The sequence below is a fragment of the Neomonachus schauinslandi genome, chromosome 7 (genome assembly GCF_002201575.2).
Source record: "Neomonachus schauinslandi chromosome 7, ASM220157v2, whole genome shotgun sequence".
Classification (NCBI taxonomy): Eukaryota; Metazoa; Chordata; class Mammalia; order Carnivora; family Phocidae; genus Neomonachus; species Neomonachus schauinslandi.
In genome coordinates, this window is record NC_058409.1 from 104,007,432 (window position 1) to 104,028,239 (window position 20,808).

General features: G+C 40.0%; 1 protein-coding gene across 1 annotated transcript in view; it reads right to left on the reverse strand.

The window, feature by feature from the left end:
- SGCD (sarcoglycan delta) overlaps positions 1–20,808 on the reverse strand; it is a 382,459-nt gene that overhangs the window by 354,021 nt on the left and 7,630 nt on the right. Inside the window, exon 2 of the mRNA XM_021697353.2 lies at positions 7,524–7,712. Coding sequence (XP_021553028.1) covers positions 7,524–7,712 — 189 coding nt within the window. The remainder of the gene's footprint in view (positions 1–7,523; positions 7,713–20,808) is intronic.

A 20,808-nucleotide genomic window follows, 5' to 3' on the forward strand; every position in this document is an offset into this window, starting at 1 on the left:
ACCAAGTTTAACACACTGCATCCAGGCTACAGTCATGGTGCTTTCTCTGCTTTAAACATGACTCAAAAGGACTTACCCATCCTTTAAGACTCAAGAAGCCTTCCAGTGACTTCTGGCTTTAGCTGATTTCTTCTTCAATGCTTCCTTAAAATATGTGTCATTTTGGGAACAGGTTAATATCACACTTTTTTTTTTACTTCCTAGTAAATTATGATCTATTAAAATCCAGGATTTTATAATCTTCACTGTCTAAATAAAGCATGGTGTCCAGCACAAATAGTGTGCTTAAGAAATACTGATTGAATCGAAGCAAATATGGCCAATAAACTGTATAAATTTGTAACAAGCTTGGTTCACAACATTTTGCAGCAGTTACAATGATTAAAATCATCCTTGAAGATTTTCATTCTTATAAAGGTACAAAACACAGTAGGCTGCAAAGCAAATAGGACATTGCAGGCCATATCCCAGCGCTGATCATGGAACAGAATGAACTTTTGTCTTTCGTTTTTTCTGCATTACAATTTTCATGCCACCTTAAAAAAAATAACATTTTGGCAGTTTTTCAGGTTGATGAATTTGAGCTAATGGATAGAAAGTGACCACAAGAGTCAAAGCACTGAGGGTCAGAAGCATGATACTCTCAGCATAGGAGCTCAACTGAATGCTGCTCACACACACGATATATTCATTAACAGTGTTAAATGAAAAGTCTAACTAAAGCCAATAATATCATTTTCTTTCATTTGCTGAGCAAATCTGTATATTAACTAGGATGACATCTCCTGTTTCAATTCTGTTTCACACACTCCGTTATTACTCTTCTCATGTAATTAAAATGTAGCAGGTAGTTGATACACAGGAAGGAGTTTATTAAAAATACCCTTTCATAATCAAATTCAAGTACTCATCTCATTTGTGATCTGTCTACCTTAATAAATGAACTAACAGTTCATTTTAAAAGCTATATAAAGCTCTATTAACCCATCTTTACACATTTTAATTTAAAGTGACGGGCTATTCATGATTTTTTTCCCTTTCATTTATTCAATAAACATTCTAAATACTATGTGGTAAGCAAGGTGCTTAAACTTGCGGATTCATATATGAATAGTTTAAGGTTCCTGTCTCTGGAGCTCACAGCCTAACAAGGGAGAGGGCCAGGAAAATAAATAAATGCACTCCTGAATGCCGCCCCTGCCCCCCCGCCTGACAGCAGGTACGGCAGAACACAGAAGACGGAGTGGTCAGTTTAATCTGGGAAGGCTTCAAGAACAAATGAGAAAAAAGAGAAAAGATTTAAAAAGGTAGTGTTTATAGAAGATCAAATGTAGATACGATTTTCAAGTGTCTGTCTGACCTAATGGGAGGGAAGACCTGGCCAGGCTGCCCAAAGAGCAGGACTCTGAGAATCGTGGCTTTGTCCTGCCAGCCCACTGCTGATGGGGCATCTTCCTCAGTGTCCAGGCATGCAAACGAGTTACTATGTGATGTGCAACGTCTGGGCCAATGCAGTTCCCTCTCTGGGATGTCACCTAGGTAACAAGAGACGGGGGCAGGTAGAGGTGGGAACTGGAGAGGAAAGGTCATTATAAAGGGAAGGTCAGGGGCAGATAAATACGTGCTTAAATGGCAAAGAAGCAGAAAACCTGAATTAACACAGGGAGTTAGTTGAAGGAACAACAAAAGCGGAAGGAACCTGGCCTGCAAACAGAAGCAAATGTCCCAGGGCGTGAATGCCACGTGGTCCACGACAAGAGGGTGGGCATCCCCACAGCAGCCTTGGTTCCTACCAGTGCTCTTGGTCCCTCTGCTGTGAGGTGCTCGCACGTACCCATGAGATTCCTCTCCTCTTCCCAGGGCATGTGTATCCTCACTCCCCTCTACTTGAGTTAGTTTGACTGGGTCCCGGTTCCTTGAGCCTTCTCCAAACAGACAAACAGATGATACGTCAGTGTTCTGAGTTATGGAACACACTGTCCATTCTCTCTGGCTTTTACTGTTTTACAATGTGTCCAATTTACAAGTATTAGAATGCCTTCCTCTGACCCTCAGTGGATCTTTATCTAACTTTAGGGTAAATAAATCATGTTTTAGACATTGCACTGAACAAATTCAATTTGTCTTCATGAAAAATAGCACTTGGCAAATGGGCAGCATAGTGTACTGATTAAGAGCATGGGCTCTAGAGCCAGACTCCCTGTGACCCAATCCCAGCTTCATCGCTCACTGACGGCGTGACCTTGGGCAAGTTACCACACTTCTCGGAGCCTCCGCTTCCTTACCTATAAAATATGGGCAATGGTGGTGCCGACCCCATAGGGTTTTTGTGAGGACCATATGGGAAAATCATTAAGTTCTGAGTTTTTATTAAACAAATAGACATTCATTTCTTATATAACCACTAATAAAATGGTTTGAATTTTATAATTTTAATGAATGGAAAGAGAAACAGAAGTTATCTATTAAATGAGGTATAGAACACTCTAATTTACAGAGGACTTATCATGTGACCTGCACTGACCAGGTACTGGGCATCCAATATCCCATGAATGTGATCTGTACAAAGGCAATTTATAATTGACAAGCACATATTGGAAGCCTATTGTATACTGGCACTGGGTTAGGGCCACAAATATAAATAGAGCATAAGCCCTGTTCCTGAGAAGTCCCTGGCATGGTTAGGGCCACACAGCTGTGTCAGGCAACCTCAATTTCCGCTTTGATTCCATCATCTGCAAAATGAGGGTATCTGATGAGGTGACTCCTAAAGCTTCTCTTTTGTCTAACAATGAATGACTTCACACTCAACTGGGCTAAGAGATCGTGCCATCTATTGATAATTCCCAAGCCTTTTAAATTTTATCACTTAATAAGCAATTTTGCTAAATGATACTGTAGATGATCAATATGGAATATTTGGGGAGGTCTTCGAGGCCACATTATGTGGACTGGGGGTGGCTAGACAGTGTTGGCAGCCGCAGCCGCCCTCTATGGAGTGAGATCACACACGGTCAAGGCAAAGCCCAAAAGATAAAACCATAGTGTTCCAAAAGGAAGATACCTTAAAGTCTTAAAGACACCTAGTTTAATGTGTTCATTTCTATACGAAGTCTCAGAGAAAAAAGGTGATGTAGTTCATGGCCAGCTAGGCATCTAGTTCCCTGACATTTGACTGTTTTTGTTTTGTTTTGTTTTGTTTTTTTAAGTAAGCTCTATGCCAAACGTGGGGCTTGAACTCACAACCTTGAGATCAAGAGTCACACACTCCATGGACTAAGCCGGCCAACACCCCCCACCCCTCCCATGCTAGGACTTTTTGTACTGCCCCACAATATATCACAATGGCTAAGAGACCAGTTTCCAGAGCCAGACTGCTTGGAATCAAATCTTTACTCTGCCACCTTAGAGCTATGTGATCACAAATCAAGTTATTGAGCTTCTCCCCATCCTTGTCAAGTTGGTACCACAATATTACCTACTCACATAAGGATTAAGTTAGATAATACTTATAAAATGCAGCAGCATAGTGCCTGGCATAAAATAAGCCTTCAAAAAGTTACGATGGCAATGATTATAGCAAACACTAACATAACTTACTATGTGCCACGCTCCATTCTAAATAGTTTATACTCATCATCTCATGTACTCTTCACAACAATCCCATAAATTGGCAGGTACTGCTATTACTCCCAGGAAACCACAGCACAGAGCAGCTGAGGAACTTGACAAAATAAGCAGCAGAAGCCAGATTTGTATGTAGAGCATCCGTCTCCAGAGTCTGAGCCCTTAACCACGACACTATGGCGTAGGGTCTCTCATGACTTTCTGTTGCCAATATCAAGTCTTCCTATGGGTCAGAGGCTGCCATAAATGCTCAACACAAATTAACTCACTGAGTCTCCATGTCACCCTATGACATAGAAATTATTACTAAGTTTATACTGAATGTTTACATGAACACAACGAGGGGATAAAACAGAAGGCTGAGACCGTGGAGGGAGAGGGTCAACAGATACAGTGCAAAGAGAAAGGACATGAGGACTGAACATTCATAACTATCAGGGAACAACTCTACGCAGAAAATGTCAATGGCTATTTCAGATGGAAGGGACATGTGTGATCAGATTAGAGACGGTGGGCCGGCCACAAAGACGGCGAGCCTTGTGGCAGCTGTATGGTTTTGCTGAAGAGCTGGATCGTTAGAACAATTAGGGGGAGGAGTACAGTGTAGTGGGAAGGGTTGGGCTTTGAAGTCAAACACTAGCTCTTTTATTTATTAGCTGTGTGTCCTTCAGCACGTCACTTAAATTCTCTGAGCATTTTTAAAAAATTTTTTTATTGTTATGTTAATCACCATACATTACATCATTAGTGTTAGATGTAGTGTTCCATGATTCATTGTTTGTGCATAACACCCAGTGCTCCTTCTGAGCATTTTTTTTAATTAAAATGGAGATAATACCTAATTTATAAAGTTGTGGTGAAAATTAAATGAGAGATATTTTAAGGGTCAAGGACAGGGACTAACAGAATACACTAACAGACAAAACATTTAGCAAATAGTAGTCCCCCTGTACAGCACAATGTGTTGATTAACCAGGATAGTTTGAATTACGGGGGTTCACAGTATAGGGAAAACACACATTCCTCCATGTATGGGAAAATTGAGAACCGAAGTGTCATCTTGCTCTCCTGCCTTATAACGAACACCAGAATATTCTGCCAAGAGCACAGGAGAGCAAAACCATCTGTCTTCTGATTTCCCTCTGGGACCAAGAAAACTTGGTTGGCTATTTGTCCAGACTGCTCTAATGGAAGGGCTCTTCCAGCATATATCCTTGGGGATGGCAGAGAACACAAGTCTGACCACAGAGTAAAATTCTGGATATCCGATCTTGGATACGTTGCCAAGTCCTCCCAAGTACTTTCATATGACATCACTCTCTTGGTTCATGATTACTCAGAGGGCTTGATTATACCGTGAACTTTCCCAAATCGCAAATTACTGAATATCCCAGATGTAAAAAAAAAAAAAAATCACTCTTTTCTGTTGACAATATTTTAAAATCCCTGCATAAAATGCTTAACTGTTATCCCATTGATTTCCTTGCTCTTTCACCCGACATAACCAATATAAAATTGGTTAATACCTTATTCTTCCTCAAGATCTTCACGTCAGTAAATTACTATTTGTGGAATAGAATTATAATTCTAAAAGAATATGTTTTATACTGTGATTGATGAAAAAATATGCTTTTAGCTTGCAGGGAAAGATCAATTTTCTGACACTTCAGCTCTAGTTGCTCAAATGCATTACGATTATAAAGCACCAATTATGGCTAATAATGGCATTATTCTCACCTCAGTAAGTACTTGGTTTGGTAAAACTTTAAGAACTCTCAATTTTGGCAATCAATTTAGTTAACTGCAGGAAATAGCCTATTTCAAATAGATTATTACCTTACTGTCACATTGCTCCCCAAGCTCACATACAATCAAAGTGAATTGTCACTCAATATACATTTACATATACCCCTATTAAGCTTGCCAGATAAATACACACTCTAGAAGCCATAGTTGTACGATATCATAGTTTTCAAGATTTGAGTTCATATTCTCCACCACACTCACCCCCAAATCTTTCAGGTTCTATAACTTAACTTCACATGAGATTAGGTAAAAATCATAGAAATAGCCCAAATAAGGGGGGTTAGCGGGTACATGAGTTCCAGCTAAGTTCCGATGGGGAAGTAATGAATTCTATCTTGCTTTTTGGACCCCACCATTCAACTATCTCACCAGCCAGAACCTGGCAATGTTCCAGAATTTCTTCCAATCCTTCATCTCCTATATCCTAGTTGAGGTATGCCAACACCATCTTTTAAATAAATGTCTTTTACATCTTTATTCTCCATTCTACTGCCCTAGCTTCAGTCTTCCCTTAATTAATGGTGCAAAACAAAAGCTTTTCCACTTTATAAGTTCATGAAACAAAAAATAAAAACATCACAGGGGCACCTGGGTGGCTCAACCCGTTACATAGCCAGCTCTTGATTTTGGCTCAGTTCATGATCTCGGGGTCCTGGGATCAAGCCCTGTGTAGGGCTCTGTGCTCAGTGGGAAGTCTGCCTGAAGATTCTCTCTCTCCCTCTCCCTCTGCCCTTCCCCCCACTCGTGCGCACACTCTCTCTAAAATAAATAAATAAATCTTTAAAAATAATAATAAATAAAAAATAAAAACACCACAGAACACGCACATCAACAGATGGCAATTGTGGTCCTTTGGATTTAGCACCATATGGACTCCGGACACCTCTTAGAGCCATAAGCTCTAAAAAGATGCAGCTCTCACTCTTTTCAAAGTTAGTCCGTCTGTGAAACACAGGGAAAAATTATTCTCCAGGGTGATGAGTATAATAAGAAATAGATAAATGGGGCTACAGGAGGATCAAAGGTTTTACCAGGCAGCTATAGGAACATCAGGATGATGAAGAAAAGCAGCCTAAGCAGAAGATATTGCTCCCGCAAAGGCAGGGAAGTACAACCATGCAGAATGGGTTAAGGCTAAAAATGAACTTTACTATCCAGAAAAGGCAAAAATCCACTATCCTACTGGGGAGTTTCATATGAAAAACCTTCCTGTTAATTGTATCATGGTCACATTTCTTTATCAAACAGGATTTATTTATATTGGCAATCTAATTGTTTACTTTTGATGTCCCAAGAAACAAAAGTAATCTCAGGGCAGCAGCTTACTACCCACCATGCATTCACTAAAAGTGAAAGTACTTATACTGCCAGAATCTCTCAGGGTAACTCCAGAAATCATATTTCCAGAATTTTCTTTTCGTTTAAACTTTAATAAGTAAATGTTCAATGTGCATAGTGCCCCTAACTACCAATAACAAGAATTTCTTCAAAGAAGCATAAACACAAATTCTTAAAAAAAAAAAAGTGAAGCATAGCTACCCTTCCCTCATTTCCATCCTGCTCAGGCAGTGGCAAAGAAAATTGGCCTCCTAAAAATCAAGGAGAATCTCAATTAACCAGAGCAATGAGCTACAAGGTATATATAGACAGTTAAAACTCTCAGATAATCCACAAAGCCTTATTCTACTCAGATACTGCTACCCCTCTACCTCACAAACCCTTTCACGATCATTACCAAAATTTGGGAAAACTCAGTACTTTGAATTTGGCCCATATTTCTTCCTGCATTATTTACTCAAAGGGCTTGGAAACTCCAAGAGACAGAAACACAGTTATCAAAATGGAGGGAAAGCATACAAGAGACTGCAAAGGAGGGAAATGACTCTAACTTGGACTCCCAGCCACTGAGGAGTAGAGATGAGACAGAGGCAGATCCCACACATAATCTGAACAGCAATACTTTTTAACCAAATGCCAGGCTGCAAGACATTTTGAATCCTACTACCCCCACTTTTCCACATTCCTTCTTCTTGCTCCACGCTTTCCCTTCCCCCAAGAAGGGCTAAAGGAACGTGTGTTTTTTTACTTACAATTGTGAAGTTCATGACTTTGAGAATCCAGATGGTCATGGCCAAGTTCACCAGTATTAAAATCATCAGGAGTAGGACAAAGAAATACAGGCACCTTTTCCGCCAGCCATAAATGCCCACCTTGTATACCTGTGGCCCCTCGGAGCTGGGCATGGTGCTCCGGTGGTGTGTGTATTGTTCCTGAGGCATCTGAAATACACGAGGCGAGAGAGAAGCACTTACATTACACTGCTGAGAGGGGGGGGGGGGGGAAAGAAAAGAAAAAAAAAAAACCAACTGATGAAGAGATATGGCTGGCTGCTATCTGTATGTTTCCATCCTCCTGACAACTCCAAAAATCTGCTTCCTCTGGACAAAAGTGGCTCCTGTGGACGCCGTATGAGTCCCCTCATTTTATGCAGCCATCTCTCGTGATGTATACTGAGACATCCACAGGCACACACACCATGGGAGGAACAGGACCCCTAGGAAGCCATTTTCCAAATGACTCCTAGAATTCCAGCATCTTTGTGAGGGAGATACTCAACCACCTACCCAAGTCCTGAGGGTACAACTGAGAATTTGTCTGAGAAAATAAATGAACCTCAGCAGTCCATCATGGTGGTATGATAAATACTATTCAGGCAATTTATTTGGTGGGTAAAATGATCTCAAATGCAATCATCCTGCACTGCCAGAAAGTCAGGGGAAAAAGTAACAATTTTCATCTTCCCCCCTACTTTAGAATTCAAAGGGATGTTGATGGGCACAGATTAAGCCTCACTGGACTCAGGAGTCTTCAAGTGACAGCCTATGCTTAAATGCCTCCCTTGACAGAAACCTCATCACGTGCTGACTTAGTCCTGAGGAGTTACACAATCCCAATTGTGGCCAATCAACTTACTTATTATTTTTAATCAACTCATTTATTTAATAAACATAAAGGAGGCTCAAAGTCAAGGAAGATGTGGGTATGCCTTCCAGGAGCTTGCAGGCTAATGGGAGGAATGAACTCGTTAAACAGTGATTATAGTACAGGGAGGTAAGTTAGAAAAATATTTGTCATTACTAAGTAATAGACTAATCCCCCTTAAAGTAAGGAAGCTTTCCCTAATCCCTGCTGTTGACAAAATGATCTTTACACTAGCACTACTAATTAGGTGTCAACACAAATCTAAGTAAACTTATCACTTCCATAAAACTCTAAAACCAAAACAAATTTTTAAAATTAAATACAAACAAATCTACGAACGTGTATCATTCAAAATGGACAAATAACAGACTACTACAAAGGATGATGATTTCCTAAAACTAAGTGGCACAATGTGGTACCCAGCGCTTTAGCACAGCATCTTCAGAGTAGATCATCCCTACTCTGCCATGAGCCACATGACAACATAGCCCCTACAGCTTTTCCCCATGCAAATACCTGCACAACGCTTATTTTGAGATCTTTACTTCATTTGGCCCTCTTGTAAGCATACTGCATTCCCTAAGAATAAATCTTACCTCTGTTTATTTTCATCTTAGTCAACAGCAATTAAATTTGTGGGGCACCTGGGTGGCTCAGTCAGTTAAGCATCCAACTCTTGGTTTTGGCTCAAGTCCTGATCTGCCTGTCCTGAGATGGAGCCCCGCATGGGGCTCTGCACTCAGCAGGGAGTCTGCTTGAGATTCTCTCTCCCTTTCCCTCCCTCCCACTCACTCTCTTTCTCTCAAATAAATAAAATCTTAAAAAAAATACCAATTAAATGTGTTCTGCGTGGTACCAAAGTGACCATGGTGACAAACACAGTGTGGGTTCCTAAAATCACATCCTTGGTTATTAGGTCATCTTCCAGATGGTTGGAGTATGATTACTTTACAGTTTCTAGATAATCATTAAAATGTACACATAAAATCTAAAAATCCCCTTGAGAATTCAAGGCCTTTGGACATAAGTGGAACTCCACTGAAAAACCCATGGCCAATGGAAATGTCCAGTGAAGTCCTACATGACATCTATCTTATTCTAACTACCCTAGTGCCAAAATCAGGTTCTCACAAGAGTATTTATTTAAATATATGTGTATGGCATGAATGAGTGAGAAAACAAATGCATAAATGATGAATGAATGAATGATTTCCCGTCTGCTATAAAAGCTTCTGCCGTCTGGGGATATATAGAAGTTTAAGCTAAACACCATGTGGGAGAATCCATTTTTAGTATCCCTGCACATTTTCACTTTAGACTCCCAAGGTACTGGGTTCCCAAGCAAGCAGTGAACTTCATGTTACAAGAGCATCTCCATTTCGTTAACTTAGCTCCTTAGAATTCTATAGATTGGGGCTGTGTTGTAACAACATTGAAACACAACAAAATCATCGCTCTTTTTTTTTTTTTACACATCAAGATCAATTAGAAGGGGTAAAAATGTCTTCTAAGTTTGAAGGAAATTAGGCCTTTCTTTCCCATTAAAACATATTCTGTAAGTTAAGGAAATGAGCAAAGAATCTTAAAATCTTATCTGCAAGGTCCTTTATTTCCAACCAACTAATTTTATGAATGAGCTGCTTTAAGACTAGAGCTGACCCACTTGTGCATGGATATAGGGTTTGTGGTAGGGCAAGGACAAAGGTAACAATTTTGGACCCTTGCAGGAATGATGAACAGTGAGAAATTCTTCACAAACCAGGGTGCAGAAGCTAGAGGTATTGGCACCACACCATTTGCTTTTTCTTTGACATTTGCCCCAACCAATGTGGGAATTACATAATTTAGCTTTAAAGTGGAAGTGACATGTTCAATAAATACTTATAAGAGACTGGGCATATGGATATCACATTTGTGATTTTTTTTTTTTCTTACAAAGATTGTCAGATATTGACAGAACGCAGTGATTGTCTCTATTAGGGTTTCTCAATCCTGGGTGTGCATCAGAGACAGCCGTGGAGATTTTAAAAATCTACATGCTCAGGTCGATTCAATAATAATCACAAAGGTAGGACCCAGGCATCAGCATTTTTAAAGGGTCCCATGTAATCTTAAAGTATAGACAAGGTTGCATACCACCGGTCTAGAATAACATCTCTCAACCCTGACTATGCATCAGGCTCCAAAATAAACTTCTGACAAACACAAATTCAAATTCTGAGCTCTACCATGGAATTAGAATGGTCAAAAAAAATTTTTTTTCCCCAGATTATTCCATAGAGACTACTACTTTAGAGACTACTTCTCTTAAAAAAATGGCCTTCAATCTATTTTTTTAATAGTATGACCATTTTAAGACACAAAGCGTGAAACAAATTCTAGAATATGAAACAGCAAAAAAAAAAAAAAAAGCACAGCTTCTCTGAGGGCTTGGAAGAGAACTTGGACTCCTCGGAACCACAGATTTGCCCACCGTATTTACTGACTAGCTGAGGTGTTTGAGTCAGGAAGGGGAAGTAGTTCTCTTTCAAGTCATGCAACAAATTAAAAGCCAAGTGGGGATTAGAACTCAGCTCCCTCATGCATGTGTAGTAGCCTGTTCTGTCTACCATGAGGGCTCTTGAGTCTCCAACCATACCAACTGTCTAGTTTAATGAGCCACATAAAACAAAAATGCTCCAGTGTGCCATTCAGAAGGGGAGGGGAAAAAAGAAAGAACAGGGAAGGGAGAAAGCAATTTTGTACAAATGGTGCCAACAGGAAGCTATGACAACCAAATGTAAGGAAATGGATACATCTGTTAATAATGTTCCATAAAAAAGGAAAATTTAGATATGCTGAGTACATTAATTTTTCTAGGCAATACTGAAACATGTTGAAATGATGAAAACATAAGAAGAAAGATAATCTCCAATCTTGTGTTTCTTTTTGATCCTCCCCAGTAGAAAACCCTCTAGGGTATGAAGTTGAAGTTGAAGGTCCTCTCTTGGCCAGGCCCCTTTCATGACTCTGGGAGGTACCCCAGTAATGCATTAACAGTATCACCCATTTTTATAAAATTAGCTTAAGTAAGATGTTTTAATTACAACTAGTTAAGACCTTGTATTTTTCAAACTCCCTTTTTGTTGGGTGGATTTGGAGGATTTCCATTAATTTTGGAGCTCCAACTAACAGGAAGGTAAATTGGGGGTTCCTATGACTTGTGTGTAGTAAATGTTTATGTCATTTGCAGACACTTCCCTGTAGAGGTACATTATTTTCTAGCCCTCCTAGTGTAGGAATGTCTTCCAGAAATTCTTCTTTCGCCCTTGGTGTCAACTCACCGAGCAGAGTGTGATGAAGGTACAGGACCAAAGCACACAACGTGATGTAAATATGTCCTATAATGGCCAGCACCAGAAATATATGGGTAGTGCAAAAGCCAGAAGCTAAGTGCATTTTTTTTTTCAATCATCAGATATGTAAAATTTCAAGTAGAATTTAATTCTGACACCTAGTCAAAACAGAAATTCTCTCCTGACAAGAATATATTCAATTCAGCATACAAAATGATAAATGCTCCACCATTTTTTTTTAATGGGACTCATGGAAAACAAAATTGGAATTTTTATGTTTGTGGGTTATATGCACTGTGTGTTTATATTCTGTATGTAAAGTTGCATTCTTCACATATCACAACCAGCAATAAAAAAACCTCAGTTCTGTTGAAATTGCCATAAGAGACAACGATCTTTCTTTTGTCTGTACAAGAAAGTGATAGTGCCAAACAGCTGTCATATGAAGAGGCAATCAAAGGCTATGCAACCAAAAAGTGTAGAAAAAGTATGTCAGTTAATTATTCACAATATTATTTTTCTAGATTTTATGATAGGCCTTTTAAAATTAATAATTTAATTTCCTTTCTCATTCTAAGTATATTCATGTTTTTAATGTGTTTGTATTGGTAATTTTTTAGGGTTTTTTTTCCCCCTTGAAATAGCCCAATAAATTGGTTAGGCTTCAGGCCTCATGAAACTTGGATCCTCCTCTAGTCCCTCCCATAAAGGACCCCGGGCATACGGCAAGACCTCAGTGTAACACCACCATGAGACATCACCGCTTAGCTGAGCACAGTGGATGGCACTGTTTATCTGTCTTCCGCTGGGAGTGATTTTTGGACTTTTGAGTAGATAAGAATACTTTGCAGAAATTGATTAAATGCACATTCCTAGGCCCCACACCAAGAACTAATTCAGTAAGTCGGCTGTGCATCCCAGGAATCTGTGTTTTTAACACACACCAAAATCGATTCTGATACTTGTGGCCCAGAGACCATGCTTTGAGAGCATGAATTTAGATCGAACATAGAGATACATCCCTGGCCCAGTCTTTGCCTCTACTTGCATTGTTTCTCATGAGATCACCCATTTTCCTCCCATGTCTCTCTCTCTCTATATATATATATACACACCATACATATATACATATATATACATACACATACACACATTTTTTTAACCCTGCCATTCTTCACATTTTCACTGTGTTCTTGCCCTGGAGCTTTTGTTTTCCCTGTCCTCTTTCAGCATTATATTGAATATTATGCCCTTTGCAACATTTGGTGTCTTGGTTTTTAAATGTGCAGAGATCTCCTCTGACATGAAAAAGAAATCTCAGCTTACCTGCATCTGCTGGGGTGCACTAGGCATGTGAATTTTACAAAGGAGCCCCTCTATATCCAAATACACTCTCTTCTTGGGAATCCTAAGACTAGTACCTTTCATCAGTCTTTGGGAACTTCTTTACATTGTTATACAACATATTTTACAGTGATATAGGTCATCCCTCTGAATATAACCTAAACGCTTTTAAGTATTTCAAAGTTCTTTGAACCAGGATGCCTGGGTGGCTCAGTCGTTAAGCATCTGCCTTCAGTTCAGGTCATGAGCCCAGGGTCCTGGAATTGAGTCCAGCATCGGGCTCCTTGTTCAGTGGGGAGTCTGCTTCTCCCTCTGCCGCTGCTTCCCCTACTTGTACTGGCTTGCTGTCTTTCTCTTTCTCTCTCACACACAAATAAATAAAATCTTAAATGAACAAATGAATGAATGAATAGAAGTTCTCTGAACTACAAGAGCACCTAAACAACAGTGTGTTTATGTGTGTAATTACATGAAATTTTATGTGTGTGTGTATATACGTGCATAGTTATTTGATGAATGAGTAAAAATCAAGCCAAGACCAAGTAACAAAACACATCCTCCAATAACAGAAAGCTATATGGTCACAAGTAAAAGAATGAAAATTTACACAAGTTGACTGCCTTTCCAATGCACATTAGATTATACTGATGTAAAGTAGGCTTAAATCCAAAGCATTAGTCTATTCCTTTATGGGGCTATGTTCAGTGTTCACCTGTTTATAAACATATCCAGTTGAAGATAATGTATTTTTTGCACACAAAATGTAATAGGATTGTATTTTCCAGAGAACGAATACAGAACTTTCTGTTGTTCTGCCATTAGATAGGGAGGAACTACAGACAGTTGAGGCAATGCAATAATACAATAACCAAAGATAGTCATGGGTTAAAGTAGCTGCTAAATATAATAGATGTTGAGTTTCCAAAGAAGGACATTTTGGATGGACATATTCTAAAGCATGGTTTTGAGAGCTATAACCTCATGGTCCCACACATCCAAATGTTCTTACCTGGGATCATGTAACATTATAGAATCAAGGCCTGATACTAATTTAATGTGTCAATCTCAAGAACAGTATCTGTCTTAATGACCTAGACTTGTGAACAACCTTTTCTTGGGCTGTGTGTTTCACTTCGGCCATTGCAGCCACCACCAATACCTTAGTGACTTTCTGATGCCCATGAAGCTTTTCTGAATGGCCTCACAAATGCCCAACATCAGTCAAAGGTGCCATTGGAGTATTTCTACAAATCCCATGTTCATGGTGAAGTCCTCATAAAGATCCTCAAGCCAGGCCCAGCTTAACTGGTCCCTGAGCCCAGTAGCTACTGCTCTTCTAATTAAGGACACTGCATTTTATGTTTAGCTTAAGCTCACCAACACTAAGCTTCAGAGTGGTAAGTCCCACTTCTTTGACAAGCTTTGATGTCTTAACACAGAAGCTTACCTGATTGTACTCAAGTGCTATTACGTTTTATACCCTATTGGCTTTCCTTCCTAAATCTAATTGGTACCAAATAGCTACTAGACAATCCTATATTGCCCCAGCTCTTACAATTCATCAGTTGATATATGAAAGACGGAAGGTAGTGGGGCAGAAACTCACAGAGCTGGCAAACTGTGTGAGGCTGAGAGCATATTCCAGGCTAATACTGATAAAAGCCCTCGCTTTGTCTGTATTCAGTGTTTTCACTTCAACAGGTTTCTTCCCCAGGAGAAGAAGACATGTTTTCCTCTTCTCCCCCTCACCCCCTGATAAAAGAGATACCTAGAGAATAGTTACAAAATCTGCATTATCCATTTACTATGGAAGAACACTCTGTTTTGAGAGATGATTAAAAAATAATCCACAAACTTTCTAAAGACATATATAATGCCATCAAGTTTCCTGATGATTTTTCTCTTGGACCTATAAAATTTTGTGGGCCATGATCTGCTCTACTAATAAGGTAGAGTTGAGAACAAAGAGGCATTGACATGCATTTTACTAACGCTTGCTAGTCTCTTCTGCCCACTAGGCTTTACCAATATCTTGTTCCATAAGGGAATTTATGGGAAGGTCAACAAGTGCAACTCTTTGTAGAGTTACACACGAGAGAGAAGAAACAGGGCAGAAGACAGACCTGGCCTTCGAGGAAATCCCCAATAGTAATCTATTTTTTCAACAAGGAGAATATTTTCGATCACCTATTATGTGCCAAGTACCACAGCAGATCCTAGGGATACATCGGTCTTCAAAAGAATGAGTAGGATCGCGTTTCTGCTTTCTTCAAGCTCGTACTTTCATGGGAGAGATGGACCATACTCAAGTAAACAGATTAAGCCATTATAACGAAGTAAGGTGTTAAGAAGGAAACTGAAGAGGGTTCCATGGTAAAGAATGGAGTGCACCTGACCACGGGAGACCATTCTGACAAAGTGAGGATGAAGGTAAGAGCCAGAGGTAAAACATGTTTTTCAGCAGAGGACACAGCAAGCATTCTGGTCTTAAGGGCCTGCTTAAATTAAGCAGGGTGGCTGGCAAGATGGGCACTGAGTGAGCTCAGAGGACAGAGTAGAGACCAGTTTGCAGAGAGGCTGTGCTCCCACTACACCTTACCTTATAGGTTATGATAAGGAGTAATGAATTGAAATGGCCCAACTAATAACTCTATCATCATCTTCAGAACTAAGACAAATAATACAAATCAAGTGAGCTAGGGTTTGTGGATAATGATGCTGCATGTTCATATTTCCAGCACATTTACAAGTAAACATGAATCACATCTCTGTAGACGATTATAACCAGTTTATGGAAATAGCAGGCCCACATTCCCCTACAGCTGCATCACATATCTGGAGTCTAAGTGGAATCACAGTCATTTTGGATTATCTTGGCACATAAATAGTTTTCCATTAGCCATGTTAATTTTGAGGTCTATGATTTAAAACTATCTGCTTTCCAGGGTTGTTTTCATTCAGCCATCCATACAATACATTTGTCTTGGTTTGTTAATATTTGGCACAATTTAGAAAATTGTAACAAACTCCTCTCTTTTAGTTGTGATATAACAATCAACACTTTTTTGTTGTAAAATTCATCCATGAGAGCAAATGCTTGTTTATGTGACATGGTCTAAGAACTAAGAATGGCCTCTTCTTTTTAAGCACATATGTGAATTTAAAAGTTAGATATTCCATATTTCAGTTTTTTAAGAATTGGAGTGTTGAACAATTTTCTCTGAAAAAAAATTAGACAAGTGCATATATTTAAAAAGGCTTAAGAGTATACAGTCAAGAAAAATGTTTTTGTTTTTTTTTAAAGATTTTATTTATTTTTCAAGAGAGAGAGACAGCAAGAGAGGGAACACAAGCAGGGGGAGAGGGAGAAACAGGCTTGCTGCTGAGCAGGGAGCCCGATGCAGGGCTTGATCCCAGGACCCTGGGATCATGACCCGAGCCGAAGGCAGATGCTTAACAACTGAGCCACCCAGGAGCCCCAAGAAAAAATGTTTTTAAAGACTTATTTGAGAGAAAGAGAGACTGAGAGTGTGTGCATGAAGCGGGTGCTGAAGGAGAGGGAGAGAGAGAATCTCAAGCAGACTCCCTGCTGAGTATGGAACCCAATGTGGGGCTCGATTTCATGACCCTGACATCGTGACCTGAGCTGAAACCAAGAATCAGATTTTTAACCGACTGAACTACCCAGGCACCCCTCAAGAAAGTTTTTTCATTCACACTTTCAGATTCCCTCCACAGAATCAACTATTACCAGCCTTTTTAATCTTTATGGCTATGTTCAACACATATACAGGCTTAATTCAATATGTCCATTTAATATATACATACACATTTAAATTTTTCCTTTTTTACACAAAAAAGGGCATATTTAATGCTCTTTATCATTCTGAATCAACTTGGTCCACTTAATACAGCTAAGTGATAGTCCCATGAAAACATACAGAAGTTTTTTTTTTTTTTTTAAGTTAAACAGTTTTAAATTATATGGATGCATGATATTTAACTTAGCCAACTCCTTAGTGATAAGCACTCAGGTTGTTTCCAATAATTTTTTGTTACCCCTGCTTATTTTAACAAATAAATACTTACCAGGTATTATCATGTATGGCGCTAGACATTAGTAGTAAAAAGATGCCCTGCTTCTTGGACCTTCCAGTCTAGTGGAGGCAACAGTAAAAAGATAAATGACCAAGCATGTAATTTTAAAGTTAGCCTTGGGAAGAAGTCTTTGGAAGGAAAAAAGGAAAGCAGGAGAAGGGGACAAACAATGAGTGGGAGGCTCCTGTTTCTAGGATGGTCAGGGAAAACCTCTGTCGTGGAGAGATTTGTGGGGGAAAAAAAAAGGCATCAACAAGTAAGAAAGTAAATCATAAGGACATCTGGGTGAAGCACTCTTGTCAGAGGAAACAATAGAAGTGCAAAGGCCCTGAGGTGGGATTTTACTGGGCAAGTGTGAAGGACAACGTGGCTAGACCAGAGCAAAGAAGGAGCAAAGAGTCTGACAATCAGATTGGGAGTGCAGGCAGAAGGGGTGCACACTGGGTCTTACAAGCCACAGGGAAAACCTGAACTAGGATACAGATTGTGATGGTAACTATCAGAAAACTGAGGCATTGGAGGAAGAGGATCTGATCTTCACTTTGCCATCACTCCAGCTGGTCTGTAAGGAACAGACCGCTGGGATGAGAATACAGGTGGAGAAACCAGGTGCCTGTGACTACTGCTATCGCCTAGGGTGGGGGGACAGGACCCCAGACCAGGGCAGAGGTAAAAGAGAAATTGGCAAGTTAGTACTGTATTTTGAGTCTATTTGGAAAGCAGAGCTAACAGGATTCACTGCTGCCGGAGACAAAGACTGAGGGCAGGAAAAGAACAGGAGTTGGGGAATGCTAAGGGTCTGGCGTGAGCAGTTGGGTGAAGGATGGTACCATTCATCATGATGGGGAACACTGGGGCATAGTAGGCTCATGGGCAGGAAGCAAATGGAGTGTGTGGAGGGGAGAGAGAGAGAGAATGCTGTTGAGTCAAGTTGATTCTGAAATGCACAGAAAAATCCAGGGGGGTGGTGTCCCAAAGGCACTTTGAAAGGAGTCTGGAATTCAGGGGAAAGACAGGGCTTAGAGTTTAAGTGTTTAAGTCTCCTGTAAATGAATGTTATTTAAAGCCCCAGGAATGGAGCATACATGTTTCATGTACGTCCAAATATGCTTCTCAGAGAAGTCCTAAGAAATCGAATTGCTTGGTCAAGCTATGTGTGTGGGAGGAGGGGTAGTGTTATAGATACTAACAAAGTTCTCCTCCAAAGTATGATATGCCTTATATTTAAATTCAAAATATTTATTTCTGGTGAACTGGAAGATATTTCAATATAATTATGACCATCAATTCTCACTGTCCCTGAAGTTTAGAAGTATAAAGTGCAAGCTGAAGTAGTTTTAGATGGAAATATATTTTTGAAACACACATACATATTTGTACTAGGCAGCATTAGATATATGAGCTCTACATTCTGATAACACTCTGGGAGATGGATATTACTAAAACTATTTCATAAATTAAGATCCTGAGGTACTGAAGAATGAAGGAAAGTCCTCAAGGACAGCTCTAATTAGTACATTGGGTTAGGGTCTTGACTCAAACTGGGGTCCAGTTTTCTTTCCATTGCCCAGGGAATGCGGCAAAGACCTGCCTTTCCCTGAATGTAACACAAGGTATTTAGAATTACCATCTCTGTGTATTTAGCGTGGAGTGCACTTAAAATGATGAAAGCACTGCCACCACTGGACAAATCTGTGTTTTCCTTCAGATCCTCCCATGGGACTGTTCTGGGCATTTGGAATACATCAATGAGCTGAAACATAGATGCCTAATCTCATGGCAGTGATGGGAGAGACAGATAAACATGAAAACCAAAGTATATTATACTTAGATTACAGGGGATGAGTACTATGGACAAAGGACTCCCCCCCCCCCCCCCCGCGCCAAAAAAAGAAAAGACAGGAAAAGTGCGATCAGCAGTCCAGGGATGGAGGGGGGGAGCAGAGCAAGTTCAATTTTTAAAAGCCTGAGAAAGGTTAGCCTCATGGAGAAGGTAGTATTGGAGCAGACTTGAAGGAGTCTTGAGAGTCCCTGAAGCTTTGGCTGCACAAAAAACTCAACACAGTTCTTGATGTTGCAAGTTGAGGACTAAAAGAGAATGTGTATACTGAACACCCTCAGAGAGGACAAATAATTTCAAACACCTGACCGCATGTGTCATTTTCACATGCAAACGAAGCTACATCCACCCACCATGGCCTCCATGATGGCCAGCTGTTTTGTTTTTTTAAGATTTTATTTCTTTATTTGACACAGAGAGAGACAGAGAGAGTAGGAACACAAACGGGGGATTGGGAGAGGGAGAAGCAGGCTTCCCGCTGAGCAGGGAGCCCGATGCAGGGCTCGATCCCAGGACCCTGGGATCATGACCTAAGCCGAAGGCAGACGCTTAACGACTGAGCCACCCAGGCACCCCAATGATCAGCTTTCTTAAGAGGAGTGATGGTCCTTTTCAGCAAAGCAGCTGTGTTGTACAAGGCCAATGCCTCTTAAATCCCCAAGATGACTCTGACCAGAACCAGATAATGACAATCCCAGTCGAGCTACTATATAGTTCTTCTGTGATTTGGGGACCAAGCTATATGATAAAATAATAATGACCAAGCTCAAACACTTAAGACCAGACAATGAGACGCAAGCTTGAAGGGAACACAGACAATATGAAACCCAATCATTATTTAACAGATGAGAAAACCAGATTCAGGGAAATCCGAGTAAGTCAGGAACAAGGCCAAGGTTGGCCCAAGAGATAACCACAAGTTCCTCACAAATTCCAGGCTTCAGGCTTTTCAACTGTTTGACATCACTTTCACCAACCATCAGGCATGCACCTTTTGAACAACACCCAAAGGCAGGTCACAACAAAGCCGTCAGTTTGCTAGCACAAAGAGAGCATGCAAAACTGATGACCAACCCTTGTGTGAAGGCTACCATGTGCCAGAAACTGTTCAAAATACTTTACTGAACTTCCTCAATCCTCACAGTCCTAGCATTCTGAGGTAGGTACTATTATTATCCCCGTTCTACAGTTGAGGCAACAACTGAGAAACAGAGAGGTTAAATCACTGACCCAAACTCACTCAGCGTGTTAAAGACATCAAGATTCTGAGCTCAGAGTGTCACGCTGAAAGACCAATTCTCTTAATTCTTGTGTTAAAGGCTTCCACATCCATGTTTATACTTGGTCAGAATAGCATGAGGACTCATTCAAAACATGTCTTTGTGACAGTCTGAGCTCAAATTTCTCAACATGGATATTAATTTTAACACAATTCATCAAAAAAAAAAAAAAGACAATCCATCAATTCTACAAATACTATAGCAACTACTGTATTTCAGGCAGGGTACATGTTTCCTAAGTACAGGCAGTTTTCCCAGGTAATAAGCCATCTCTCATAGGTCTCTGAAACCCACAAACTTTTAGAGCATCATGAAATACAGCTGCAACAAATTAGGCACAACCTTTTATAGTAACTCAAGAGTTGCAAAAAATTAGCATCGATCCAGTAGATTCTTTCTTAACAATTGTGTTTGGTAAGGATCTTTAGCTGTGCTCTCAAATATCTGCAATGAAATCTGTGGTCTGAAAGGAAATGCTGTTCCATCTCATTTTTAG